The sequence below is a fragment of the Neoarthrinium moseri genome (assembly GCF_022829205.1).
Source record: "Neoarthrinium moseri strain CBS 164.80 chromosome Unknown scaffold35_Wmoseri_CBS_16480, whole genome shotgun sequence".
Classification (NCBI taxonomy): domain Eukaryota; kingdom Fungi; phylum Ascomycota; class Sordariomycetes; order Amphisphaeriales; family Apiosporaceae; genus Neoarthrinium; species Neoarthrinium moseri.
Genome location: NW_026055149.1, coordinates 277359 through 303876, shown reverse-complemented (window position 1 = coordinate 303876; position 26518 = coordinate 277359). Strand labels below are relative to the sequence as shown.

Here is a 26518-nt window from a genome sequence, read left to right as displayed (position 1 = left end):
AGGTACTACATTACTTCTAGCATTTTTCTCTAACGTTTCTCAACTAGTCGTTTTAGGGGTATCAAATATGTACAAAGAAATGGTCTTCAAACCTAAGACATGGTTCAAGACTTGTGTTCTATTTTGCGCATCCCTTGCCACCCTCATTAGCATCAGGGCGCGCAAGACCAAGGCAGTTCGCCATCTTGTAGAAGACATCGATGTTACTGTAGACACCACCGAAAGTCTCCTGGCACGGTCCCATAGCAAAGACAGCCACGTCGGTCAGCGAGTGGACGCCCTGGCTCTCGCTTGTCGGCAGGGTACCGTTGACGACGAATCCGTCGGGGTTGTCCTTGGGGTTGACGTAGTAGTCATTTGAGGACAGGCCCGCGAGGGTAGATGCTGGGTTGCGGGACGTCGCATTGTTGACGCGGTAGTTCTCGCGGTGGTCAGGGTTGGCGCCAAGGCCGGCCGCAATGGCGTAACGCGGGTCCCAGTTGACGGGGAAGTTGGGTCCCGTGCCGTAACTGATGCCAGGCTTCTCGACGGTGTATTGAGACAGACCAGAGTTCTGGTACACACCCACGGCACGGCGCTTCTCACGGTCCGTCTTCTGCTCAGCCAGGTACTTGGTGTCGACACCACCGAAGACATCGAAACCATGGCCGTGGTCAGAGGTGACGAGGATCAGGGTGCTCTCAAGTTCGCCAATGGCCTTCAGGTGGTTGACGGTAGCACGTACGGTATCGTCCAGCTCAAGCAAGTCACCCAGTGCACGGTCGTAGTCAAGGGCGTGCATCTGTTTGTCGATGGAGGCTGCCTCGGACATGAGGAAGAAACCCTTGTCACCACCACGTTCGTTGAGAATGTCAATGGCCTTGATAGTCATATCTTTGAGGCCAGGCAAGTCCTTGGCCGGCCCCTTGACACCGCTGGGGTCGTTGGTGAACGAATTCAGGTTGTTGGTGAAGACGTTGCGGTCGAGCCAGACAGGCATGTTGGATTTGCAGAAAACGCCAAGGGCCTTGGAGCTGTTGGAAAGAGCTGCAAGACTGGTCTTGTTCAGGCTGATGTCGTAGTCAGCGTCAGCGAAAGCCTTGTAGTAATCCTCGCCCTGGTAAGAGCCGGAGCCTGGGAGGAACTGATCAGCGCCGCCTCCGAAGTACACGTCCGGACCACCGTGGTTGGTCCAGGTGTAGTTCGTGAGCGAGTTAAGAGCCTGATCAATGAGAGGACCGTAGGCATATCGGGATCGGGTGTGCGCAGTCAAGGCAATCGGCGTAGCATCTGCCAGCAGGGCAGTTGAGACCGCACCCCAAGCGGACCCCCAAACTCGCTTGAGTAGCTCAACAATAGTCTCCACCTTGGGGTCGTCGAATAGGTCAGGGGAAGAGTCGGCATAGACACTGGTGCCACTGTTAGAAAACCATGCTCATTATCACCGTATAGGAAATGTCTACATACCCCATGGCATTGACAGTTGACTTGTGGCCAGAGTAAAGAGCGGAGGCAGAGTTGGCACTGTCAGTGATGAAGCTGTCGACCGAGTGGGTCTAATGAGAGGGTCAGCAAAGGCTATAGGTATAGCGACAATAGCAGCCGTACCATTTGGTGGCCGACAACTGGGAAGTCATCCAGCTGCAGCACAGACTGGTATTTGCCATTGATGCTCTTGTGTCCCAAAAGGCGAGCTGCAGTGATCATGTTGGTGGTCATGCCGTCACCTGGACCATGTCAGTCGACGTTTTCTTGGTAGCTAGACGTATTCCTTACCGATGAACAGAATGACGTTCTTGGCCTTCTTCGCTGTGGCCAATGGGCGTACAACCCAGTCGGCAGTGGTGGTTTCGCCGTTATAGTAGGTAAGTTTGACCTGGTAGTTACCAGGCTCGTAGAGAGCAATGCGCCGGTAGATCTTGGACGCCACATTGACGAAGGAGGGGGTTTTGGCATCCTCTGCGTACAAGTCCTCATACCAGTGGAAGGTCCACTTCTCGATCTCAGGCTCGTCAAGGCTGAAGAACTCAGCGACGCTTTTGGCCTCACCACCCTCCTTGGCAATGGTCACGGTGAACTTCTCATCGGGGACACCACTGTTGAATGCTTCTGAGCCATTGACGGGCGCATGGACCTCGAGTCGGAGATCGAAATACTGGCCCGGAAGGAAGTCCTGCTGGTCGGGAGGCAGAACGCAGCCAAGCTTCGGGCAGGTTCCCAAGCGCTGGTAGTACTGAGCGGAGACAACGGACAACGAAGCCGCCAATAGGGCGAGTGAGTTGAGTTTGCCCAACATCTTGACTATAGACAGGCTCAATTGAACTCAATTGGCTCTACAGGGAGTCGATTGGTCGCGCTGGAGGCAAAAAGACAACCTTGAGGGCTCCCATAGCTTCCTGCAGGTGCAAGTGCAGGTTATATAGGAACCGCCAGATCGACATGCAGTGGAACACTAAAGCCGTACTGGGGTCGGGCGCATGTTGCCCATCGTGGACTCCGACGGGAGGCATAACCAATCGCACATCATACCGGGGCAGTTCCGGGAGCGCAGCCCCGTCTCCGAGGGTAGTTGATGTGCATGTAGGCAATGTTACGTTGGTCGAAGTCGGTAGTAACCCCGATTATGACGATAGAGGCGGACTGAGAGGGAAACATGAAAAAATCCTTCGCAGGAATCATAGAACACTTCGAGGGCACGTGTTGATGGGAACTTGCGAGACGACGAGTGGAAGAGACGCCATCTTGAGTTGCCAAGCTGCCAAGTATGCGCCAAGAACGGCTTCATCAAGCCAAGCGAGATATCAGTTGAACGCGCAAAGTCCAAGATTACTAACTCGTATGCTTGATCGAAGACGATCTCTACCAGCGTTATCTGCAAAGGTCGCCTTGTTTGAACTTGGCTAGCTGTTCTAGATCGACACGATACCTATCACTTAATTTCTCAAGACTTGAAACAAGCAAGTATAAGAACTACTCATCCAGATGTCGATTATAAGTTGAGAGAAAGGCAAGCTTATCGCAATACCAAGCTTGGCTGGCATGGTCCAAGAGACTGGCAAACAACGTTGAGATTGCGGGGGTCGGGGCAACGTGGGTGGAATATACAGCTTTTATTGGTCAATGGCTTCAACCAGCACCCAAGCTGGGCGCACAATTGACCTTCCTGAGCGGGGCAGATCTTGGCAGACCGGTGCAAGAGTGGCTAGAGTTCGACCGGGTGGCTTACTAGCACTGCCAAATTACCTAGGTAGCATGTAGACAAGACCTCATGCAATTTGTATTGTAAACAGAAAGCTGCATATTCTCATCTCCGAAGATGAGTTCAGCTGCTAACGAACCTGCGACTCAAGGCCGCGGGTCTAACAGCTGAACGCTTGAGGCTACTGCATGCCAAGGTCAGACTGGAAGACACCTCAGACCATCGCGCGCTGCGTTCTGCTGTGTTCACTCCCACGTGCCCCCGAGTACTTCAGCAACGATAGCTGATCCAAAGACCCAGAATACCAATACTTGTTTCGAGTGGGGCGAGTTTCCGAGAGTTTGGTTCTGCAATCCTAGAACGTGCGCTGTCTGGTAAGCAATACTATTGGCCTATGTATACGCATGGGTGTATTCCGGGGAGCATCGGGACGCGGTGGTCCGTAACCAAATATCACTATGCGTACCCCATCAAAGACTCCTTCCGATGGCTGGTGCATATCCAACCTGCCCGGGCCGGAGAGGGATCGGACCTTCTCCCGGGTCGCACGAGGGTACCGTCTGGCTGAGATTTGACTAGTTACACAACCAGACTGTTGCTAGAAGTATTTCAAGCACGTTTTTCGACTTCAGCAAACCCGCTTTGGTCCAAATCAGCGGCATCGGCATCAGCGTCGGGAACCAGGGGCGTCTCGCCGCCCACCGCTGAATGTCCCGTCACGACCAACCCAGCAATCTCACCAGCGAGCACCTGGTCCTCGCCCTTATCGCCTTCCAGAGCTTGCCAAGGTGGCTCATTGATCTTAGGCTGATTCGCGATGGACTTGAAATGATAACCGCGAGACCGCGGCGGCTCGCCAGTGCCGAGAGGAAGTTCGGGATCGTAGGCTCTGGCAAAGTCCCTAGCTTTCTCCTCGAATGAGCCATCCGCGATAGCTACACGAATAGCTTCAAAGAATTGGGTCATGACGTGGAGATTGTGGATCTGCAGCAGATTCCAACCCAGCATCTCTTTAGCATTCAAGAGATGCTGCAGAAAGGCGCGATGGTGTTTCGTACAGGCGTAACAGCTGCACCCTTCTTCCAAGGGGGATAAGGAAACTTGATGTTCCTTCAACCACATGTTCAGTCCAAGAGGAAGAATGCGTCCGTCTTCAGTCTGGCTCAGAGGGAAAGAGAAGGTGAGCGCAATGCCTTGGTCGGAGATGGAATTCAGAAAAGGGATGGTCAAGACATCGACGCCCATGCGAACCTGACGGAGAATGTGGTGAGGCGATGCAGGCGGGTCCATCGACAGTCGCGGCAAATCTACCAAAGGTTTGTGCTGCTGCAGGTCAGCTAGTATGTTGGCATCGTAGACCGCCAGGCCAGACAAATGGTGGGCATGGTCCTCAGAGAGACGATTCAAGTACTCCCATTGCATGGGATACTCGACCGGCAGCAGTGGAGCAAACGCGTGGATCCCCGCCGGCTTCAAGACCTCCTGAGGGTCCAGCGTCTTGAAGAAGGCCTCAACCCATTCTTCGGTCCGCTCAACCATTCGGCGCTGTCGCTTGGCACTAGAGATGCCAGGGCCGAAGGTGAGGTCAGCCAGTGGAATGACGACATCGGGTTTGACAGTGGCCACGGAGTTGCAGTACCGCTCCATATCTAGACTCTGGAACCCCGTCGAGGTGCATATGGAGACATACGTAGCCCCATTGCCTCCAGGTGAGATGACAGCCGGATGGCGGCGAGGACCAAGGACGATGGTCACGTCAGACGGGGTTGCCGTATAAGAGTGAAGCCTCCTGCCGTCGGCGTCTGTGGGCGAGGTAAACAAGGCTGGAGTGGCTCGCTTGCCGGATTTTTCTACGACTAAACGGTCAGTCCTGATAATTTCTTGGAAGCGGGGCGGTATTTACAGTCTTCTAGAGCCATGTAGACCCCGTTGGTTTGTGTGTATTTCAGAATGGTGTCTGGGGTCAAGTGTGGTATGGCCCCTCTCGACGTGACGCCAAAGAAGTTCGGAGTGTCAAGACTTTTGCGGCCTGGAAGCTCAAGTCTCCCTAACCTCGCCAACGCTCCATCCGACGTAGCCGGCTTCAGAACCCTGAAGGGCAATTCTCCATCCATCTCGCCACTCATCTTCACCGTCATAAGCGCGCGTATGCAGGCCGGTGCAGCGCTGGACAGTGCAGGCCGTGGTCGTGCGCGGACAGTACCCGATGATCTACAGGCCGACCAGGAAGGGCTCGGCCGGATCATCAATGAGCAGAGTGCTCTTTTCGGCGGTTTTCCTCAAGAACTGGGACCCGGGCACAGGTGTGCTGCGATGCGCCGAATCTTGGGATATACGTGCGAATCAGCTGTGACTGTTTTTTTTTCTCGTGACAATTTGATAGAGTCGCACCTTGGAGTGCAATGGTCAATCCCTAAGTTAGGCCACTGTCGGAGCTCTCTCTGGCGGGGAACTCCGCCATGGCCGTCGTTGGCTTGGGGGTCCTGTGCTGTGGCTTGTGCCCCATTCATAGTGGGGTCGGACAGCTGACCCCTGAACATGAGACTTACACAGCTATCGATCGGTCTTTTCCTTACCACAAAGCTTGCACTCTTAAGCTTCTTACGCTCTCTGATTCTCTGCTAGTATTCAGGTATACCGTCCATGTTGTACTACGATGCGCTCCAGTGATGCTGCTCAATCACCATAAATGTTGCAAGGTATGCATTTCAATCTTATGGTGGAGTGGTTGTTCACCGTGAGGGCATTGCAAGGTCATAATTGTGTTAAGAGGGATGTCTCCTTGGTAAGAAATACGTTCTATAGATTCGTCACTAGTATAAACAGGAGGCCATGACTCACTCATCTCAAGAGCGCGCGTGACTCCCCATCCAAGCTCCTCGCCTTAACCTTTGACGGTCCATCCGCCATCTGTGTCCAAGTTCCATCTGCAGTCCATATGCCTGCCTTCGTGTAGTCCATTGTCGAGCTGCCTTCCATCCAGGCAAACCTAAAGTACTCATCCAAATCCAGACTGCTGTTGCGGGTCCAGACAAAGCTGCTCTCGGCGTCAGCGTCTGCGAAGTAGTTTCTAAACTTCTCAACGTCGTTGACGAGGATGCTGATGCCGTCGTATTGAGATGCCGGCGGTGAACTCCACCTGAAAGTAATGGTCGATAAGGCGGCGGCAGCTGTAGCATTCACGGCACTGGATGCATTTGCGGCCCAGTCAACGACTGGTGCAACTATGCTTGGCAGGGGAGAGTTGAGTTGCGCATCGCCCTGAAGGGCATAAGACGTTTGCAGGACGGAATCGAAGCCCCATCTAGCAATTCCATTGATGAACAGCCCGATGAGGATTCCCTGATACAGTAACGCAGGGCGTGTCTGCATACTCGTGCCCGGTACGAGTAGAAGGGCCACGATGTAATGATGAAGCCGCAAGCTAAGATCCGGCAACACAAGACAGACAATGATGCCGGCAATGAAGAGAGCATAGAGCTTCAGGTACTTGGTGAGGCGTGCCTCCTGCCTAAAGAACCAGACCTGAGAAGCTATGATGGCTGCCAAGACGATGATAATGATTGCCAAGGCTGCTTTGGCGCCCGGTTGCTGCTCCAGGTCATGGCCCGTGAGCCTCTGGATGGGGATGAAGTCGAAGGTGTAGTTGGTCAACGCTCCGACCCAGCATCCTCCAAGCCAGAGCACGGTCTTCTCAACCTGCGCAGTCAAGTCTTTCAGCGTTCGGCGGACGCCCATCTTGTCGTAGAACACCCATGCAATGAACATGGCTGGCAGGAACTTGCCAAGAATGTCCGAGAAGAGACCGGCAATTGTCGTGTGGGAGGGTGCATCAGATGCCATGCCGACCTGCCAGAATATGCCGACGAAGGTGGTGAAGAAGAACACAGGAGCTGAGGATGTCATCAGAGACAGGACGGCGGTGAAGGTTACCGACACCCCTAACAGCGACCACCGCACATCTCGTGACTCGCACTCAATCCCCGTCTCAAAGGTATACGATAGCGGGAAATACGAATTGAAGCCAATGCTGGTGATGCCATTCCGCGTCGAGCTGACAAAATTTGACTGTCTCCCAATGAGCTTGACCACTCCGCAGCCACCTTTGCCGTTGGTGATGACTCCAGCGTGGATTCCAGCACCGCAGATGTAGGAGTCGCCCCGGTAGATAGCAGAAGTAGTGTTGGCGGGATCGGAGGGGCCGCCGACGATCAGCTGTGTATAGACGACCTCCTGGTCTCCCACGGCCCTTGGGTTCAAGACCTGGTAGCCTGCACAGTTTGCTGGGCACTTGAAAGCAAACCCGCTGTCGGTGAATGGTCTGCAGTCGTTCCCGTCCGTCCCACACTGGTTTCCAGATAGCCAGTATGTCGTACCGCAGCTGATATCACTCGGCGTGCCGTAGCTTTCGATCTCGGATGCCTTGAGACCCTGGCGCATGACCAGACAGAAGGTCAGGATCCAGATGGCGATATATCCGACGAAAAGCCATACCCGGTGCGTTTTGTTTGGCAGGAAGCGGTCGACCAGCCTCAGCGGGGCCTCCTGGACCGCTGGCAGAAACGGCCTGATCTTGTAATCCTTTGGGTTCGCAGGTCCGTGAGCCCATTTGACAGTGGCCTTGGTGAACCTACGCACGGGATAGGGCACCCACTTCCACCGTTTCCAGGCGCCTTCGTCCTGCATGAAGCGCGGCGTTAGCGTGCCGTCGTTTTCCTGGATCTCGAGGTGACCAGCTTCGTCGATCGGGGCATCGGGGTGCGGAGAGTCGGAACCGCTGGCTTCTGACTGTTCGAGCTCGGTGACGACGGGATGCGCCGGCTGCTTCTTTGCCGGGGGGTCGCTCATGGTTATTTGAGATGGAGAGATCTCGGTCGCCCTCGTCAGCGCCGAGATTCTCGAGATGGACCAAGGCCGACAGTAGACTCTGGACGAGGCGGCAGGACGAAGCTTCTCGTATTGTCGGCGTCAGCTTCAGCGCAATGCCAATACACTGGGAACTTCGGATGGCGGGGATGAGGGACCGAGTGGAAGTATAATCAAACAGCCGTCGAGTCTATGATGATAATGATGTCTAATAAGCACTGGCAAACATTGCTGCGATGACCGAGAGAGCCTGCTCATCAGCCGCCCAATTGTTTCCTGCAGAAGTCCCGATGCGAGATGGCAAATGTTGGGCGGGATGGTCCCTTGGCTAACCCGGCAAGCTGGTGTCCCACTTCCCTCAATCGCCGTGCCTAGCAGCCAGCGATCGCGCATCCTACAGCCTGCGGCCAGCCAACAGCGTACGCGGCCTGACATCCAGAACGTTTCGAACGGACGTCTCGGGTGCTGGACACGCCCAGCGTGGTAGATCGCCCCGAGTGATTGGCTGCTGGGCTTCCCTTGCCACCCTCAGCTGGGCTTCCCCCACATGGGCTGATGGGGTCGGCCTACCGTACTCCGTACTTACTGTAGGTATGGTAGTAGATTAGATCCCTGGTTGCATGGCACCGGTAACTTGCCGGGAATATCTTGGCGCCGACGTTCCTGGTCACATCGGAACTAAACCCGTATTCTCACCCACTCACCTGCTACTCCAGCCTCGAGAAGGTGTAGCCAAATGCTGATGTTGCCGTGATAGACCAGATGAATTGAACCTGGCGCTGATAATCCATCCGCGCCCCGTAGGAGAAGCTCTATCACTTTGGCCAAAATCACAGTACGTTACATAAGTAGACACTCACCGTCAATGTTAGGCCGAGTTTCCCAAGTCAGAGAATCAATCATCATTCTACTGTTCGTTACGGGTCTCTCTATGCTAATAGCAATGAATAAGCCAGAAACTATGCTGCCACTTGCAAGTCGTGCCCGTGAAACTTGATCCTCATGTCCCATATGGCGTCCAACGAGTCTCGTCCCACTACCTAGTGAGGTATGACACTCCCAGTCCGTTCCTCGATAACATTACTAGCGAGAACCCCATAAGAAGAAAGCTTCTCCCCCATCCATATGCCATGCGTAGCACAAGCGAAACCCATTCTGTAGTCGTTTACTGTCCATCGTTCCACTCAGAATCACGACGCATCTCGCGCGATCCATCAGCCCTTCTACGAAAGCAGCTACCCTGCGCACCACCGCCATGATGTGGAGATGCCATTTCCGGCTGCCCATACCAACGTGAGTTTGTGGCCATTGCCTCGCGCCCAGAAAGTCCGAAGCAAAGGCTGGGATCCTGCTGGCCGTATCCATCATAAGGTGGCATCTGTACCATAGAGGGCGGCGGGGCATGTAAGGTGCCTGGGGGTGGGTATGGGTGGGTCGCGCCTGTATATGGCATACTGGCGACATGGCCCTGGTTGGGATACCACGGTTCGACCTGTACGGGAAATATGATGCGACGACTCAGGGACGAGGACGGCCACGGGTGTCTCCAGCCGCCAGGATGGGCGACGTTGAAGCCTTGATGTTGAAGCCCATGATTAACGATCTGGTGAAGCCCACCTTCGCGGTTTGCACCAACACTATCCATTTGATTTTGGATAGGAAAGGAAGGACGGATAGTCGCTGGCGACGGACGTGTTGAGACAGACTCGCGGCGCTCTAACCGTTCGGTCAGCTGCTCGGCCTTGGCGTTGGTTCCCTGTATCGTTAATTGTGGCTTTGCTGGTTTCTGGCGAGTCTTCTTGCTAGTCCGAGACGGCTTCTGATCGATAGACATAACATCATCATCCATATCGTCGTCGGATACGGTAATTGGCTCGGTATCCTGAGCTTGGATGGTAGTCGCATTGGACATGTCTTTAGCCTGGCCCGGATCTACTGCGGCATGTGCGAGCTTCTGACCTGTAGTCTCTTTGACACCAGTTGGCGCAGGAGGAACTACCTGATCAGGTAATTGTCTAGGGGGTTTGTTCTCGGGTTTGACCTCAATGTTTGCTTGCGTAATTTGGCCCTTTGCCGATGCCACTCGATCCTGATTTGCGTTTCCGTCGCCATTGGTACGCGTAGGAACACTGAATACAGCGGGTAGAAAACTCGGGGACTGGTTCTCTGACTTGATCTGGATGTCTGAAGATGACTTGCCGAGGGCCGACTGCTGTTCATTCACTGCGACAGTCTGTTTGACGCTGGTACTACTGGTAGATGCTCGGCTCGGAGTAGAAGGTGCCCGGAAATCTTTGATGTTGCTGGTTGTATTATGGGTAGTAATGTCCTCATTTCCCCTTCTAGTAGTGATGGCTGGCTTGCTACTAGCATCATGTTCTCCGAGGAACGAGGGCATCTGAAACGGTGCATTTGTCAGTGGCATGACGGGTCTGGCTTCGTTGCCACCCTCGAGTTCTGTGTGCCGAGCAGGACCGCCTTGCCCGAAATTTGGTCCTGATGAGGTGTCATGCTTCAAATCGTCTGTGAAGGCTCCATCCTCGTCATCGCTGGCCGCATTCTTGTCGGTGTCGCCTGCCCCGTTGGTAGATCCCCATTTCGTCTCCTCTGCAGGTGTCCATTCGCCTATCGGCCAGCTACCGCCGCTTGAGCGAAAACTGTCCTTTTCTAACTGGATCCGCGAACGAAGGGATGACCTCTTGGCACCATGTAGTTCTTTCTGCGTCCAGAGACTGTCTAATATCAGAATATCGACCGGATGGAGACCGAAAGGCTTGCTATCAGCCGTCTTGTTCTCAGAGGTTTTCTTGCTATCAGTCGCATGTCGGGACAGCTTTTTCGACCATCGGCTCCTCAACACAACTAGTATATTGTCTATCGAAGCATCCCGCAGGATCTTCTGAGCGGTCAGCTCGAAGAGTCGTTCAGGGTGGCCCTCTTCTTTGCATACGCGATGAAGTCGTGTCATCAACTGTGCAAGGTGCTTCCCGCATGAGTCGGGGTCAATAGCATCGGAGGGTTGTCCGGAGCCTTGCAAACCTGATTTGTTTACCGCGGACGACTTGCCTTTATGACCTGCGTTGTCTTTTCTCGGTCGAGCTTTCTTGGGTTCGGGCTTTTCGAGCAGGGAGGCACCGCGCTTGACACCGCCGGCATTTGCTGATGGCGACCGTAGAGGTGCAGATGTTTGGGCGGGCTGAGGCGGAGCGAATCGCTGGGGTGCAACTGAGCCTCCGAGAGCTTTATCGGTGCCATTTGCGACAATTCCAAGGCCGCGAGATGGGCTGAGTGCGAGGTTTTGGCCGAGACTTGTGTTGCTATGAGCATCCGCGCCGCCACCTGTCAAGCTGGTACCAGCCGATAAGGTTACGTTCTCCTTATCCATGGCGATGATGTAGCACCGATGGGACGAGTTGAACCTAGAAAGGACTTGAGAATATGGGACGAGGCAAGTGAAGGTTGTAGAATGGAAGGAATAGAGGAAAATTCTTGCGGGGAAGAACGTGTGATAGCGGAGTGTCGCTTGTAGTGTGCTGAGGTGGAACTCGTATTTTTTCCCCTCTACTTCTCGCAAATTGTATGCGCAGTGATATTGAAGAGTGTTGCCAGAAGTGGGAAGGCGTGTTCCCGGTGAAGAAAATTGGGGTCTGGGAAATGAAACTAGATGAGGTGACTTGGGGGAACTGAAGTACGTAGTTCCGGCCACGGGTAGCTTGTGAAGGGCTGATGAAGACGATCAACCGAAGTGAGAAGACTGGATAACGGTTGCTTTTGCGATAGCAGCCGTAGATGGAAGGAAGCAGTGAGTTGAGACCAAGTGTAATTAGTTCACTGCGCGGCCCGAAGGATGCGCAAAACTCGGCTCTCGGGAGATTTATGAGATGTAAGAGGAGAGAACTACCGAATTCGATCTGGTAGGAGCTCTTTATGGAGTGAGGTTGCTTGGAATACTTCCCCGAGAAAGGTTCACAACTTGAAATATGTGCGGTTGTCAGAGGCCCATTTGTCACTGTCTCTTCAGAAGGAAGGGATGCCCGTTCCGGTCCTTCTGTGGCATAAGTTGGGAGAAGTAGATATGAGAGCGTTCTGAAGTGCGAATCGCAAATACAGAAATGGCTAAGGAAGGCAAGATCGAAAGGAGATGATGAGGTCCCATTTGTGCCGACGCGTTGAGATCCCTCCTGGGTCACGGTTGGCAGCGCTTGGATGGCCAGTGTAGAGAAGGTAGATCATTTAAACAACACCTTGGAGAAATTACGCAGGTATTGGAGACGTTCAAAGTGAAGACTTGAATAAGCAGTCACGACTTTATCATCCTAACGGGCAGTTTTTGACGGTAGAAGGCGTGTACATGACCGAGATGTGTATTCGACAGTGTTTGTGCTTTTGGTCGTATTCATATTTCTTTCGCCCGTCCGAACCCAGATTTCTGCTAGTAGCTTCCACTTTTGCATTTACCGGAGCAGTGTTTCATTATTACTTTCCAAGAATATCGAATGTCCAATTTACGATGTGGTGAGACAGTTCCTACGTGGCAGAAAAATATTCCGTGTTCTCGCACTGACGCTGGACTCTTCAGCATATTCGATTTTCATCCACGGGGCTTAGACTCTTTGCAGTATAACCCCACGTAGTCCTACCCATGAGGGTGTTCTGTTCGTTTGATTTCATTCATGAGTCGTCAACTTCTTTCTTTTATCCTCGCCCCTTGTATCATTTTCGTCAACTTGTAGATGTCCATCCATGGTAGCATTATGGTGCTGGTTTTGACAGGCTATGGGGCAAAATGTATTCACAATTTTTCACGATATCCATGTGCATTCATCGCGCAGTAACAACCAGCATTTGTATAAAATCCAAAAAGACTTCGATACCATCAACCGCCCTTCATTAACGTCAGGGAAGCTTCTTAGCATCATACCCTGGATTTAGTCCCACAGGTCAACTAGCTCAAGTTCCCCTCTCCGTAGTCTGTAATGTGATCAAGTCATGTCTTTTACCGCTTGGGAACAGCTACCGCAGCTATGACTCTTCGGTCCATCCATGCAACATCCGGAGGGTTCTTGTAGTCACCTCCACGGCTGAACCAGCTGCCACCCTGCTGCTTATTGTTCAGGCCACACATCCCTTTTCCATACCACCAGTTCGTGCCCTGGCACTTCTTATCAGCCGCGCATGCGTCCTTGAATGGATGGTCAACTTTGAGTCTATTTTGTGGGGGATTGATTGGCCTTACGAGACAGTCTTGGAAGGTCGCTGACCCTCGCTTGTTCATGTTCATGACTGCGGAGAATTTGCCACTCCAGTCCAAGGGGTCGGTGTACTCGATGATATTACGCTGGCACCAGACCTGAAATCTCACCCCATTCCTTGGATTTGTTATTTATAAGTTCGCGGCACGTGATAATAAGGGTAGTGCTTACTTCGTAACCCACTGCCCATTGGAGCCTGGGCATGTGATTTGAGGAACAGGAGGAGGCGGAGGATTGATACAGGCTCGCTTCGAATAGATCTTGCCTGGCGGGCAGCAATCTGCATCTTTAGTCGCGGAGTCAATCGCCATGACGCTACCGCCCTCGCAGCATAGGCTTCCTCCTTTTGGAGCTTTGTACTCGGTCCCAAGGCAGACTATGATCGGTCAGAAACGTAGGCACCTTCTTCTGTATAGGCTCATACTTTTCCCATCCTGGATCTTGCAGTTTCCGTCGAACGAACCATCTGGCTCGTAGGCAGGGACATAGTTTGGTCCCGCCTGTTTGCAAAACTCCTATAATGGTTTCAGCTATGTGTTGTTCGCTTCGCCAGGTATCCTTATGAAACAGAGAACTACAAGGGGAACTTACCTCCGGGCTGACGTTTTGAGCAACTGCAACGTGCGTTGAGGCACTTGCTAGCAGCAGGCTCAGGATAGTATGGGACTTCATTTTCCAATTTGATAATTGTAAAGTGATCTGCCTGTATACTTGCCTCCAAACTGAGGTAGTCGGAATCGAGAAATACTCAACATTAAGAATCAACCAGGAGACACCAAAGTCGCTGCTGTCCCACCTAGGACAATGAATGACTTCAATGTGCAGTGGGTTGCGAAACAGAAATGCGGAGCCATAACCTTAAGTTACTTTCTTGTGCCGTGTTTCTACCAAGGGACAATATGCAGCAGAGACAGCATTAGTCAGCCAAGCTCAGACAGGGCTCTCAGTTCCCGAGAAGCTGTTTCTGCAAGATCTGAGATCTGCATTAGTCCTGCAGTGAAACATTGGCCTGCCTGCCGGATATCACCGCGCCTGCCGAAGTCTTGTGATCAATGGGTGCCGTTTTTGACTTTGGAAACCGGATGCTCCTCGGGACCGAGGCAATGCAATGTAGCTCCCATACTGCGAACGTCTCGCTCTGTGGAGGCCGGTTTGGAACTATGGAATAGACTCACGGAATGACTGATGACCGGCGTTACAAGTGGACAACTATTTTTGCCTAACCCTTTTCTATTTGACCAGGTCATGATGGAAGTATTCGTGGTGTCATGAAGGAAGAAACAGGCCGCCTGCATAGTGATGCCCTCAATATTTCAGAAGTACGACTGCGTTAGTTACATGTTCTATACGAACAATAGAAAATTTCAAGGTCATGGTGTACCGAAGGATGCGTCGTATTCTGAAAGCTACCTCTTCCCCTAATCGCCAAAGATCTATCTCCTAACTAACTCCCTCACCCCCAATTGCCTCCAACGATGTGCTACATCTACTCTGGATGGTATACAACTGTAGATGGTACACTCACAAATTTCCAACTCAACGTTTCTTGATCGGAACAGCAGATATCAGGTTATCCCCGGGCCTCGGGGTGCCAGTGGCTGGATACTCGTGCTCAGACATCATCAAGCAGCCATCGCTTCCACCATCATCGTAGAAGTTCACTCCCTGGCACTTGGGATCGGCGGTACAGAGCGCAGCGCACTCACCGATATCCGCTGCTGAGGCAACTCTGTAGTCTGGGAAGTTCTCAGATACTCCTTTAGTGCACTGAATCTCGTACATGACCCCGCCCACATCAACATGTCGGTTTCCAACATCGGGGCAGTGCTTAGGGTCACCAATATCACCGGGAGAGCCGCTGCTTTGTGGTGGAGCAGTTGACGGGGCGTCAGTGCTTGGGACATTGGTTGTTGGAGGACTGGAAGGTGGCGGGTTGGAGGCCGGGGGACTGGTGGCAGGAGGAGCAGTGGCTGGCGGACTACTCTGAGGGGGGGCAGCAGTATTTGCATTATTGCTGTCCTCAATCAGATGCGCACTGGCGTAGCCGCCGGGAGTCTTTGCGTCCTCCTTGTTTCCATGAGTGCGGAGATAACAAGTCTTGATGTTTGCGTTGTAGATAGCTCTCACGCACTTAGAGTCCTTAGCACAGTTGTTGATACATTGACCGTGGTTGGGGACGTTGGGCGTTATGCTAATGTCGTTCGCACCGTGATTGACTAGAACGGAGTCAGAAAAGGGTGCATCAACCGGCTTTAATGTAGACTTACTCAATTCGCAGAATATCTTCCATTTTTTGCCACCATTCTCAATGATCTGCAGGTGGTTCTTGGGGCATTCAGGATTGTAATCAACCGGAGGCCTGGGTGCTAAGTCAGAAAGGGTTACACCTCAGGAAGAATGGACTTACTTCGGAGTGCATTTGCAGTCACATTTGAACTCCGCATTTGCAGCGCAGCATGACCCCTTTCCAGTCGAGGCGTCTATGCTGTATACGTGGCCATTATCACAACACTCGCCCTTGCCAGTGCCGGCATCAATGGAGAAAATTTTGCCAGGTTCGCAACAATCTCCCTTCAGGGTGGCGGGGTCAGAGACATAGGAAAGACCTTGAGGACAGCAGTAGCTCTGCTTGGTCGCCTTGTCGACGCTGGTATCGAAGCCAGGATCACAGCACTTCCCATCCCTGAGCAGAGGCTGTACGGAAGTATCCCATGACAGATGCTGGCCCTGGGGGCAACATCCTCCTTGATTGGCACCAACATCGAAAGAATACTTCTGAGGCTTTACACAACAGCCTCCTTCCAGGGTAGCAATAGGATCAGTGGAGAATTCTCCCTGCTCAAGTCAGTTTGAAAACAATGTGGCAGTGTTGCAGGATCACTCACGTTTCCTTTCTCGCAGCAGCCTGGTTGGTTGGTCTTCGGGTTCGTGTAAGGGCCCCAGTAGCATCCTTTAAAGGGCGGCGCTCTGCAAGTGGTAGTTGGTTCTGACTATTGTCAGTGAATCTCTTTGAGTGACTGTAACAATGATACATACTCCCATTGCTGTCGAATACCATCGCTAACGGACATAAAAATTAGTCATGCTCTGATGATTCCCCTGGAGATCTACTCACAGTATAGTTGCCCATGTTCTGGAAACTAGTTAGCAATTATGATTTCGAATCCTCATCATGATACTCACTGGCTTTGCACTTGTCGTCCCAGAACTTCTTATCAGCAGGACTTGGGTCAACTGCGACTACCATAGATGCACCTAGCATCAGACACAGGGTGCTCTTACCCAAGCTGAAGCCAACCATGATGACAAGTAATGAGATGTGTTGATGAGGTTTACAATGAGTCCTCAAGTGAAATCGAATATTGAGATTGAGCGCTTGTGAATGAGGTAGTGCAAAAGGATTCCAACCTCTGCGAATGCCTGACTTATTGCTGTAAAAGCGGCCGGGGCAAGACTATGTCGAAACGCATGAAGTTGGAGAAAGGCCGGATGCTGACACGGCGGTCAGTCTCCATCTTCATTTGAGTCCAGGTCTCTCAGCTGCAGATGCCGCCTTGCATATCTGACACACGGAATGCTCGGTTTCTTTTCCATCAGTCACACCAGATCTCTGGGACACAGCTTCACCTGAGATCCTGCGAAACTTGATTTTGGGTAAATAGGGACTATGTTTGACGCCCAGCCATAGCACAGGTCGTCGTGCGTCACCTGTGCATGAGCCGCCCGACTCTATTAGCGGTTTATATGCAGGTTTCTTCAAGCCGTGCAGATGGCGGGAGCGGCTCGCTAGAAGAGTCAAAAAGCACTTCCAAGACTTGCGTTCAAGACATGCCAATCACTTGGGTGGGACCAATCACTGAACACCTCATGAAGCTGGCAACGCAGTCAATCTAGTTGAGCTATCCATTACTCCACCTTACAGCTCTCAATCCTGACATTAGTGTTGTTGTATGCAACTTCATGTTCCACTAACCACCCGTGCCGCCTTTCGTATTGACTATATCGCATCGTGCATGGTTCTAGACATCCACATTTACGACATCCGTCTCAATTTTGGCTTCGATCAAGACTTGGATCACTCCAAAGGTTGCTTCACTATCCGCTTGAACAAGAAAGTTGTTCCCTTGGATAAAGCTCTATCTCAAGCCTGTATCATCTTAAGAAGCATCAAGTACACCCAGTGCCACCCCCTCTCTCTTGGGCCTGCCAACTTGTATCCAATTCACTTGGGTTTACTTCATTCACAGTAGATTAAGCAAAATGCTCCAGAGTACCATCGCCACTGCTATCCTCGGCTATCTTCAGCTCGCAGCTGTCGATGCTCAAGCTGCCAAAGGCAGACCGCCTCGCTATATTTGTCCTCAGGATAAGGACCTTCAATACACAACGCAAGCTCCAATACCTACCACTCTCTTGAACATAAAGATCTAAGACTGACATGAGAAACTACCTGTAGCCCCGAGCCCAATCCAGTAACTTTTCAGCTAAAGTGCGGCTTCGGAACCCATGCCAAGCAACTTGATAGCGCACAGAAAAATTCCCAAAGAGAATGTGCCGACTTTTGCTCGGAGCATCCAGATTGCCAATCTGCTGATTACAATTGGGGAACTAAGAATTGCGTTCGATTCCGCGAGGTGAGCTCGATTTCTGACATGTCGATTCAACAAAGACTAACGTCACGCGTAGTACATACCGGTAAGTGCACGATCAAGATGCAGCTACATATGTCTGTCTAATCTGTTGTTGACAATGTTCAGCTGGTTCCCAACGTAAGTCGCTCCAGAGACCTTCCTGACAAGCCAAGTCTACGGTGTTAACCGGTATCGTTTACTAGCCCAATGTCAACACATGGTTTCCGCTTGAGGAGCGCAAGAAGGATCCGCAGCCAGACCCGCAAGAGAGAACTCCGGCGAGCTGTCCTGCATCGCCAAAACTCATCGTGGAGAGTGTAGCTGAAGCCGGATCGTACACTACGGACAGCAAGTGTCCGCAAGGTATGCTCCATTTGGAACTCCTGTTCCCGAACAGCTCAGTGAGTTGGATAGCTAATTGAGATTCAACACTATAAGATGACAACAAGATCTTCATTAGCTCTGGAGGAACTTACATGCGCACCCGATGCAACGCCCATGTAGAAGCCAAGGCACCGTTTGCAACCTTGGCCCTTAGCACCTTGAGCGAATGCTTCAACCACTGCAGCGAAACCGAAGGCTGTAATAGGTAAGCAAGCCTTGAGCGTTTTGGAGAGTCTCTCACTCTAGGCGGTGGCTAACGAGGCTGCAAGTGTCTCTTGGGAAGGCGGACGTCCCACTTGGGCATGCAGATTATACAGCGAAGGCGAAGAAGCTGCCAAGCCGTGCCTCAACAGTATGTGACAAATATGTATGATTTTGAAAGGATTCTGACCAGATTCTAGAACTTCACGACATGGCCTTCATCATGGAGCCCCCTACCATTGAAGCAGCGGATGACCCCATGATCCTCTGTAGTACCGAGTGTCCCTATGCTAATGGGCAGACTTGGGACTCACCGTCTGGGGTGGTAAGTATCCAGCAGGACACGATTTGAAGGCCCTCTCCGACTAACCAATCACTAGAAATTTCACATGGACTGCTGCAAGCGCCACGGCGTCAAGGCCTTCGCCAAGGAGAAGCTTCCATCCCTGAAGGCGTGCATGGCAGCTTGTGCAACAGCACCAGCCTGTCAGTCCGTCGACTGGCAGCAGGACAGCGGCATGTGCTACTTTGGCAAGCACTCAGGCGAGCCGACCATCAGTGTGTCGGGATGGAGCTCCGCGCACGCCGTGGGATGCGCTGGAGCCTGCAAGAAGGACGGCTGCGGATGCTCAGGAGATAAGAATGACACCAAAGACGAGCTTTAGGTCAAACATGCATCATAGCATGACTAAGCCATTGCAGCATGAAACGAGGAGACATGGTCAAGTCCAAACATGTGTTGAATGCCTTCTAAGCAAGATCCTCATAGACAGAGGCAGTCCCCTGATCTGTACAACTGAGCTCTAGTGATTATATTGTTTACCTGTATCACCGGGTGTGTGATCCCGCATCAACGCAATTGACCCTCAACAAGTTGCTAGCCCTTTACCAACGCGCCTGAAATTGGGTACATAAGTAGGCGGCACGCGGGAGACTCGGCCAAAGTTATTGCTCTCTGTAAAAACAGCGATATATCACTGACAGCAAGAATAGCGCCGGCCGTAGGGGATCCCACTGGTAGCGGGAAATGGCTGTTTCCCGTTTCATGTCTGATTTGCTAAATTCGACAATTGTTTTTGCGACGAAGAGAACCGGCCAAGCTCAAGACTCGATAGCGATGTAGGTGGTGGGTCTCTACCAGTGTGGCAGTCATTCAAGTGGCGTATACCACACACATAGGCTATGATTGGTACCCCAAACCTGACCAATCACAACCTTTACCTTGTGACTCCAATTACAGGAGAATTGGCTGGGTGGCGCAATTGGTAGCGCGTGAGATTCCAGTTAACCTAGTGTTGATTCCTCAAGGTCGCGTGTTCAAATCACGTCCCGGTCATCTTTTTGCTGCCGCAGCTCGAGTTGCATTTAATTGACGAGTGGCCGTGTGTCTAATGTGATGGCCGTGAAATTGTCTGCACGCAGGAAAAGACGGGCTGAGAAAAGCAATCGTTGGTGGTCTAGTGGCTTGGCAAAACCAAGCCTGTTATTTATGCTAGAACAGGTCATGGGGCCAAGGAAGACAACTGAAAACAAATGTGTTTGGCGGTGCTGCATTACTGCAAGGGATCTCGTGTCTTCTCTAGCTTTCTGCCTCTCTAAAAGAATTCATAATTTTGGCTGCGGAAAGAACAAATCAGATGCGAATCTATTCCTTGACTTAATTGTCCAAACATTTTGGAGTCTGTGGCGCCATATGTCACCCACTTGCTCATGCGGACGGAGACTCTCGTTCATGGTCCTTGCAACATTCCGAGCGCCTTTGGGGCATCCATAATATGTATGGTTTTCTGCTGCAACTGTTCCTTTTTGATGAAGAAAACACGAATAGAAATGATCAATTTTGCCATGTCGTCACTGCCAAATGCCGATTCAGCTCAATAGCAAAGGACATGCAAGCTATACAGCAGCGTCTGTAGGCACTCTTCGCCTCATCGTCTGGTAATACTACATAGCCCAGTTCGCCGGAAAGGTTATGGCTTCACTCCACAGACTGTACATGGCTTTTAGGCCTAGAAACCAAGGATGCCAAAGACGTAGGGAGTGTTCATCGGAGCTCCCAAGCGGGCCGGATGGAAAGGTGCTATCAGTTGACTGCGGTATTGTATGTGTGCTGGCGGTCCTCCATAGCACCGTCTCTAACTATTCAGCCGCAGCCTAGGATATCACAGGTAGATCATTCGCTTGCAGGCTTCGGAGAGCCTGGGAAGTAGCCAGTGTTAAGATAAGCAAGACTTTCGATCTCACGGTATGGATATCATATTCACTGCCTCACGAAGGTGCGCCTGCTCTATCTTAGTATGTACAGAATGACTCCCCTCGCGGCCTGCCTTTCCTCTACTGTCTTTGCGCAGCAACGGGCTCCCAGGCGGTGTGCTTCGGCTTGACACTGTTTCCCCGTCGTGTGGTTAGCAACTGTCCCGTTGCTCACTGGCTCGACCACCCAGGTGGGACAACGGGGACAACTCACGTGTTGTAGGGCTTGTAGGCTCCCCTCGTCATGGTGTGGTTGGGAATGGTATTGGCGTCCTTGTCCTCCCAGGCGCGGCGCTGGTAGGCGAGGCCGGCGTCCTGGGACGGGGCCTTGTCGACGGCGTAGGACATCCAGGCGTGCCAGCCGGGCTCGATCTGTGCGGCGTCGAAGTCGTGGACCTTGTAGTCTACCCAGCGCGTTCGCACTGTGGTTGTGATGCAGCGTGTGAGCTTCCTCGTCTCCAAACAGACACCGGTATCATGGGTGCAGAGAAGGCAAGACAAAGACACGGTCATGTGTCGGCGGGGGACGTACGCGGCAGTTCCTCGTTGTTCTCAAAGTACTTGTTGCCGAACCTGTCGGTGCCGATCAACACACCGGCCTTGGTGTCGCCGATGTACTGCGGGGATGGTTAGACGTGCGGCCACTCGCTCGGCTCGGGGGACATGGGGTGGTCGGAGAGGGTCTGCGTACGTTCATCTGGTGGAAGTAGTCCTGGTTGCGCGGGCGCATCGTCAGTCATGAGCTCGGGGCGGCAGGGAGCGGGGGCAGTACCTTGACGCCGACCTTCCACAGGTTGCGGGCGGTTCTCACAATGTTGGACATGGTGGGCGAGGCTCAATTGGACTCACCGGCGTCGGCTTGGTTGCTTGGATGCTCGGGATGGTGGTGATGCCAAAGTGGTTGACCTTCCAGAGCTCCGGGCCGGGCCAACGTCGGGAAAACCGGGAGACGCCAGCGCCAGACCAGGCGGAGCGGTACAGGGGGGTACAGAGGGACGGCGGTACACCCAAGACACCTACACAGTAGACACACGCCCCCCCCCCCCCCCCCCCCCCAGAACGCGCTAAATGCCCCGGACCTTCATCATTTCTTCCCCCGGCGCGTGGCCCAAGCTCGAAAAGTTGCAGGGCGCGGTTCCTGGTCCGCAAGTGAAGCCATCACCATGTAGTCAGCTCAGATCGTTCGGCCAGATCAAATCCTTCCCCTCCCCGAGTCCTCGACCCATCCTTCGGCAATGCTAGCTCGGGGTGCTTCGCGATGCTGCCAGACGCTGCGTCCGGCATTGTCTCGGACCCCGGTGCGCTACGGCAAGGTCCAGCGCCGCCGCTATTCCATGCCCTCGAGTGCTGCTGCGCCGGTTAGTCCCAGCTCGGTGGGCGTGTTGGCGCCCTTCACCAACGAGCTTGACAAGATCGCCCCCTCGTTCAGGATCCAAGGCTCCCAGATCAGCATTATCAAGTCGCCGGCCGATTTCTACGACACCCTGAAGACCAAGATCAGGGGTGCCAGGAGGCGCATCTTCCTCTCCACCCTGTACATTGGCAAGTCAGAGCAAGACCTGGTACAGTGTGCTTCGTCTCGGGCCCAAATATTCTTCTGCTGACTGGTATCAAGATCGCGACTCTTCAGGACTCCCTACGAGCCAACCCGGACCTGAAGTTGAGCATCCTTACCGACGCACTGCGAGGAACCAGGGAAGCCCCGAACCCGTCGTGCGCATCCCTCCTTGCGCCCCTGATCACCGAATTTGGCCCCGAACGTGTCGAGATACGCATGTACCACACCCCGAACCTGACCGGGCTGCGGAAAAGGCATATTCCCAAGCGCATCAACGAGGGATGGGGGCTGCAGCACATGAAGCTCTACGGCATCGATGACGAGATCATCTTGTCCGGCGCCAACTTGTCGACCGACTATTTTACCAACAGACAGGACCGATACCATCTTTTCTCGTCCAAGGAGGTAACTGGATACTTTGAAGGCCTATACAGAGGTGTCACCTCTCTCAGCTTTCAAGTAGAGCCTAGCAAAACACCATCCGGTTTCGAGCTCGTATGGCCGGCCGAGAACGCGGCCCCATCCCCTTTGGAGGACCCGAAGCAGTTCATCTCGAGCTCAACCGCTGTTGTCAACTCGCTCATCTCACCGAAGGAGGCCCTTCAAGCTCCTGCAGCCGGAAAAGAGGGTGCGGCTCCAGACACTACCGTTTACATGCTTGGCCAGCTGTCACAACTGCTGAAGCCGGACACATCGACCGAACTACCAGCAGTGTCTCATGTCCTGCAGACGCTTTCCGCGCCTCAGTATGCTGGATCGTCGTGGACTTTCACCGCCGGCTACTTCAACCCGGCCCCATCGTTGACAAACCTGCTCATGTCTACTGCATCATCAAATTGTACCGTCATCACGGCATCGCCACAGGCAAACGGCTTTTACGGATCGAAGGGAGTTTCTGGCATGCTGCCAGATGCCTACACTCTGTTGGCCCGCCGTTTCTTGGAAGCTATTCACCGACAGAAGCGCGAAGCCGCTATTGTTCTGAAGGAATGGCGAAAAGGCACAGTCGGTGAGCCTGAAGGCTGGACCTATCATGCCAAGGGACTCTGGATCACTCTTCCCAAGGAGAACAGCCCGTCCATGACCATTATTGGAAGCTCCAACTATACCAAGCGCAGTTACTCTCATGACCTGGAAGCCGGGGCTCTCATTGTCACCGAAAATGCTGAGCTGAAGAAACGGCTCGGAGAAGAGCAAGTCTGGCTACAGGACTATGCGAAGCCTGTCAGCCTTGAAGATTTCACAAGGACTGACCGGCGGGTGGGACTCCATGTGCGGATCGCCATGTGGATTGTCAAGGCTGTGGGTGGCGCGCTATAGTCGTCACTGCAGTCTCGGACAATGATGGTGCCAAATGCAAACCACGGCTAAGATGCGGCTTGTTGGGTGCCATCGCGCTCGCAATCCCATCATGGAGCCTCGGGCACTCGATCTACGATCTCCGACTCCGACTCGGAGATTCTGGAGATTCTGCGCCGGTCGGTCCACAACCACCGTATCCGGCACGGAGCACCAGCTTCCGTACAGGATCTCCCCCCAACGATACCCATAATAGTATATAATTCGTTCTCATCTCGACCAGCTTGTCCTGCTCAGGTACGCGAGAGAAATGCACATGTCACAGATGAATTGCCATCCAGCATCCGGGACCCTGCCCGCGTTGCCGGGACCCGGAGTCTGGGGCCGTGATCTAGGTACGGCACACTAATTGCCAATCCTTGTTTGCCTCACACCTATTGGAGGACAAGGACGGAACCAGGCGGCCCTTTCCTGTCGCGGGTCTGACACTTGACAACATACCCCGACTTCAACACGACGCGGTGGGCCGAGGACTTGGAGGCGGAAGGCAATGCTACAAAAGCGAGTAAGGTAGACTTAGCATGTAGGCCAAGAATACTAGCTTCTCTACCCTTCTCTTTGTGACTCTCTGCAAGGTTGACTGTAAAGATGAAGCTGTCCATCTCCTTGGCCGCGTCCTTAGTCTCCGGCGCGTATGCCACCATCTACTACGCTGGCGTTGCTGAGTCTGGCGGCGAGTTCGGAGTCTGGTCGCCAACATCGACACCAGGCACTGGTCTCCCAGGCCGCTTTGGCGTTGACTATTCCTTCATCAGCGAAGCAGCTGTCGATGTCTACGTGGACCAGAACCATGTCAACCTCTTCCGCATTGCCTTCCTGTTGGAGCGCATGTGTCCCCTTGCCACCGGTCTTGGCGCGACCTTTAACGAGACACACTTTGGGTACTATAAGCAGGCCGTCGACTATGTGACCAAGACGAAAGGCGCCTACGCCATCCTCGACCCGCACAACTACATGCGCTACAACAACCCGAGCTCGCAGCCCTTCAGCGGGAGCGTCATCGGCAACGCGTCGGACCCGACGGCGGCCACGACGGCGCAGTTCGGCGCCTTCTGGGGCGAGCTGGGCCGGCGCTTCGCCGACAACGAGCGCGTCATCTTCGCGCTCATGAACGAGCCGCACGACATGGCCACGAGCCTCGTCCTGGCCAACAACCAGGCCGCCATCGACGCCATCCGCGCCGCCGGCGCCAAGAACCTCATCATCATGCCCGGCAACAGTTGGACCGGCGGCCACGCCTGGACCGAGGGCAGCGACCCGAGCTCAGCCACCATGAACAAGTTTGTGGACCCGGCCAATAACACCGCCATCGATATCCACGAGTACCTCGACTACGACTACAGCGGTGGGCACCTGGAGTGCGTCAGTGACCCGAAGACGAACCTGGACGCACTGACGGGCTGGTTGAAGGTTGGTTTTCTCTTTCCCTGTGACCCCTGTCATCCCGAGGCGAGGCTAAGATGCGTGCGTCGCCAACAGACAAACAAGCTCAAGGCCTTCATCACCGAGTTCGGCGGCTCCAACTCGACCTCGTGCCAGAAGATGGTCCCGGAGATGCTCAACTACATGGCCAAGAACCCGGAGTATATCGGCTGGACGGCGTGGGCCGCGGGCCCCTTCTGGGGCACCAACAGCCCGTGCTGCACCAACTCGACCCTGCTCGGCAGCCTGGAGCCCGGCAGCAAGGCCGGCGACGGCAGCCCCGGCCTGTACGAGACCGTCTGGCTCAAGCTCATGCAGCCCCTCGTCCCCAAGCTGCTGCAGTGGAGCGGCCCGGCGAGCGTGTCGGGCGGTAAGCTCACTGCCAAGGCATAGAGGGGGGAAGTATGCTACACTGGGGAAGCAGAAAATCTTAAGATCATGTATTATAGTCGAATTGAATCGGATTATCTGTTGCGAGGTATCATCCTAATATAAACGTGTGAAAAGAAACTCCCAAGTCCAGTCTGTTGATAGAGATCCGTAAATCCCGTCCGTCTTTCATTCAAATCAGCCATAGCTCCCGAGAACTCCGTAGGCCGTCCCGTTCGATTCCATCCATCATTCTCTCATTGATCCATCCATTAAAAGCCCCAACCGGGGCTGTCTATCGTGGCATCGAGAAGTAAACCATTCAATCAGTCATCAGATCAAATGGCTTCCTTACTTTCCGCCCAAGCCGCCGAGGCCGGGAATCGAGGGCAAGTTCGTCGGCAGGTAGCCGCCCTTGTCGTCCTTGCCCTGTCGCTCGGACCGGTTGATGCCCTCCTTGGACACCATGTCGCCGAGGGGTTGCAGCAGGCCGCCCTGGCCCACCTGGCCCGCAGCCAGGTTGTGCACGCCGTCCTGCAGGGTGTCGACCTGTTGGATGCCCGTCACCTTGGTCTTGTCAAGAGTATCTGTGGTGCACGTCGTTAGCCGTCCATTCCGAGAGAGACGATCCGGTGATAGGGGTCAGGAGAAGGGCCGCAAAAACTTACCCTTGGTCGCGTAGCTGGCCTTGTTGTCCTTGGTGAACCACTTGAGGAAGGTGTCCTCGATCCATGGCACCCAGTTCTCGTACTGCTCAGCGTACTTCTCCTTGGCCCACTCCATGTACGTCTGCTTCTTCTCCTGGTCCGACATCTCGTTGAAGCCGGCCGGGGGCTTGAACTCGGGCTTGTTATCGGATACTATGGACGTCATATTTGTGGAGGTTTGGCGATGTGTGTATATAAGGTTGTGCGTAGTTATAGAGTATTTGCGACGATGCACAGATGATATACTCGATGATAGAACGTTGATGCCGACCTTGAATACTACGGAGGGAAAAGAGAGCTGGACGGCAAGCCACCGGCAGCCTTTTTATTTCATCTTC

General features: G+C 53.4%; 11 protein-coding genes across 11 annotated transcripts; 3 read left to right on the top strand and 8 right to left on the bottom strand.

Moving 5' to 3' along the window:
* Nucleotides 1–118: 118 nt before the first annotated feature.
* On the bottom strand, nucleotides 119–2275 carry JN550_008431 (uncharacterized protein; the record flags this gene model as incomplete). Its single annotated transcript, XM_049320391.1, has 4 exons — nucleotides 119–1388; nucleotides 1447–1535; nucleotides 1588–1706; nucleotides 1756–2275. The coding sequence occupies 4 exons, from the start codon at nucleotides 2273–2275 to the stop codon at nucleotides 119–121; spliced, it is 1998 nt and encodes a 665-aa protein (XP_049169653.1).
* Nucleotides 2276–3787: 1512 nt separating this feature from the next.
* JN550_008430 (uncharacterized protein) lies at nucleotides 3788–5304 on the bottom strand (the record flags this gene model as incomplete). The annotated part of the gene is made up of 2 exons (XM_049320390.1): nucleotides 3788–5034; nucleotides 5082–5304. 2 exons carry the CDS (start codon nucleotides 5302–5304, stop codon nucleotides 3788–3790), a joined length of 1470 nt encoding a protein of 489 aa, XP_049169652.1.
* A 715-nt stretch (nucleotides 5305–6019) lies between these two features.
* Nucleotides 6020–8026, bottom strand: JN550_008429 (uncharacterized protein; the record flags this gene model as incomplete). Its single annotated transcript, XM_049320389.1, has 1 exon — nucleotides 6020–8026. The coding sequence occupies one exon, from the start codon at nucleotides 8024–8026 to the stop codon at nucleotides 6020–6022; it is 2007 nt and encodes a 668-aa protein (XP_049169651.1).
* Nucleotides 8027–9209: 1183 nt separating this feature from the next.
* On the bottom strand, nucleotides 9210–11429 carry JN550_008428 (uncharacterized protein; the record flags this gene model as incomplete). Its single annotated transcript, XM_049320388.1, has 1 exon — nucleotides 9210–11429. The coding sequence occupies one exon, from the start codon at nucleotides 11427–11429 to the stop codon at nucleotides 9210–9212; it is 2220 nt and encodes a 739-aa protein (XP_049169650.1).
* Nucleotides 11430–13040: 1611 nt separating this feature from the next.
* JN550_008427 (uncharacterized protein) lies at nucleotides 13041–13968 on the bottom strand (the record flags this gene model as incomplete). Its single annotated transcript, XM_049320387.1, has 5 exons — nucleotides 13041–13226; nucleotides 13281–13413; nucleotides 13468–13672; nucleotides 13721–13811; nucleotides 13888–13968. The coding sequence occupies 5 exons, from the start codon at nucleotides 13966–13968 to the stop codon at nucleotides 13041–13043; spliced, it is 696 nt and encodes a 231-aa protein (XP_049169649.1).
* Nucleotides 13969–14832: 864 nt separating this feature from the next.
* JN550_008426 (uncharacterized protein) lies at nucleotides 14833–16597 on the bottom strand (the record flags this gene model as incomplete). Its single annotated transcript, XM_049320385.1, has 7 exons — nucleotides 14833–15512; nucleotides 15564–15655; nucleotides 15704–16131; nucleotides 16182–16282; nucleotides 16333–16356; nucleotides 16412–16429; nucleotides 16480–16597. 7 exons carry the CDS (start codon nucleotides 16595–16597, stop codon nucleotides 14833–14835), a joined length of 1461 nt encoding a protein of 486 aa, XP_049169648.1.
* Nucleotides 16598–17556: 959 nt separating this feature from the next.
* JN550_008425 (uncharacterized protein) lies at nucleotides 17557–19177 on the top strand (the record flags this gene model as incomplete). Its single annotated transcript, XM_049320384.1, has 9 exons — nucleotides 17557–17653; nucleotides 17875–17930; nucleotides 17983–17991; nucleotides 18054–18065; nucleotides 18131–18290; nucleotides 18366–18516; nucleotides 18581–18663; nucleotides 18713–18837; nucleotides 18893–19177. The coding sequence occupies 9 exons, from the start codon at nucleotides 17557–17559 to the stop codon at nucleotides 19175–19177; spliced, it is 978 nt and encodes a 325-aa protein (XP_049169647.1).
* Nucleotides 19178–20846: 1669 nt separating this feature from the next.
* JN550_008424 (uncharacterized protein) lies at nucleotides 20847–21588 on the bottom strand (the record flags this gene model as incomplete). Its single annotated transcript, XM_049320383.1, has 5 exons — nucleotides 20847–20898; nucleotides 20980–21187; nucleotides 21298–21382; nucleotides 21457–21477; nucleotides 21538–21588. 5 exons carry the CDS (start codon nucleotides 21586–21588, stop codon nucleotides 20847–20849), a joined length of 417 nt encoding a protein of 138 aa, XP_049169646.1.
* A 412-nt stretch (nucleotides 21589–22000) lies between these two features.
* JN550_008423 (uncharacterized protein) lies at nucleotides 22001–23643 on the top strand (the record flags this gene model as incomplete). Its single annotated transcript, XM_049320382.1, has 2 exons — nucleotides 22001–22327; nucleotides 22381–23643. The coding sequence occupies 2 exons, from the start codon at nucleotides 22001–22003 to the stop codon at nucleotides 23641–23643; spliced, it is 1590 nt and encodes a 529-aa protein (XP_049169645.1).
* A 627-nt stretch (nucleotides 23644–24270) lies between these two features.
* Nucleotides 24271–25497, top strand: JN550_008422 (uncharacterized protein; the record flags this gene model as incomplete). The annotated part of the gene is made up of 1 exon (XM_049320381.1): nucleotides 24271–25497. The coding sequence occupies one exon, from the start codon at nucleotides 24271–24273 to the stop codon at nucleotides 25495–25497; it is 1227 nt and encodes a 408-aa protein (XP_049169644.1).
* Nucleotides 25498–25824: 327 nt separating this feature from the next.
* On the bottom strand, nucleotides 25825–26346 carry JN550_008421 (uncharacterized protein; the record flags this gene model as incomplete). Its single annotated transcript, XM_049320380.1, has 2 exons — nucleotides 25825–26060; nucleotides 26142–26346. The coding sequence occupies 2 exons, from the start codon at nucleotides 26344–26346 to the stop codon at nucleotides 25825–25827; spliced, it is 441 nt and encodes a 146-aa protein (XP_049169643.1).
* Between the last annotated feature and the right edge of the window lie 172 nt (nucleotides 26347–26518).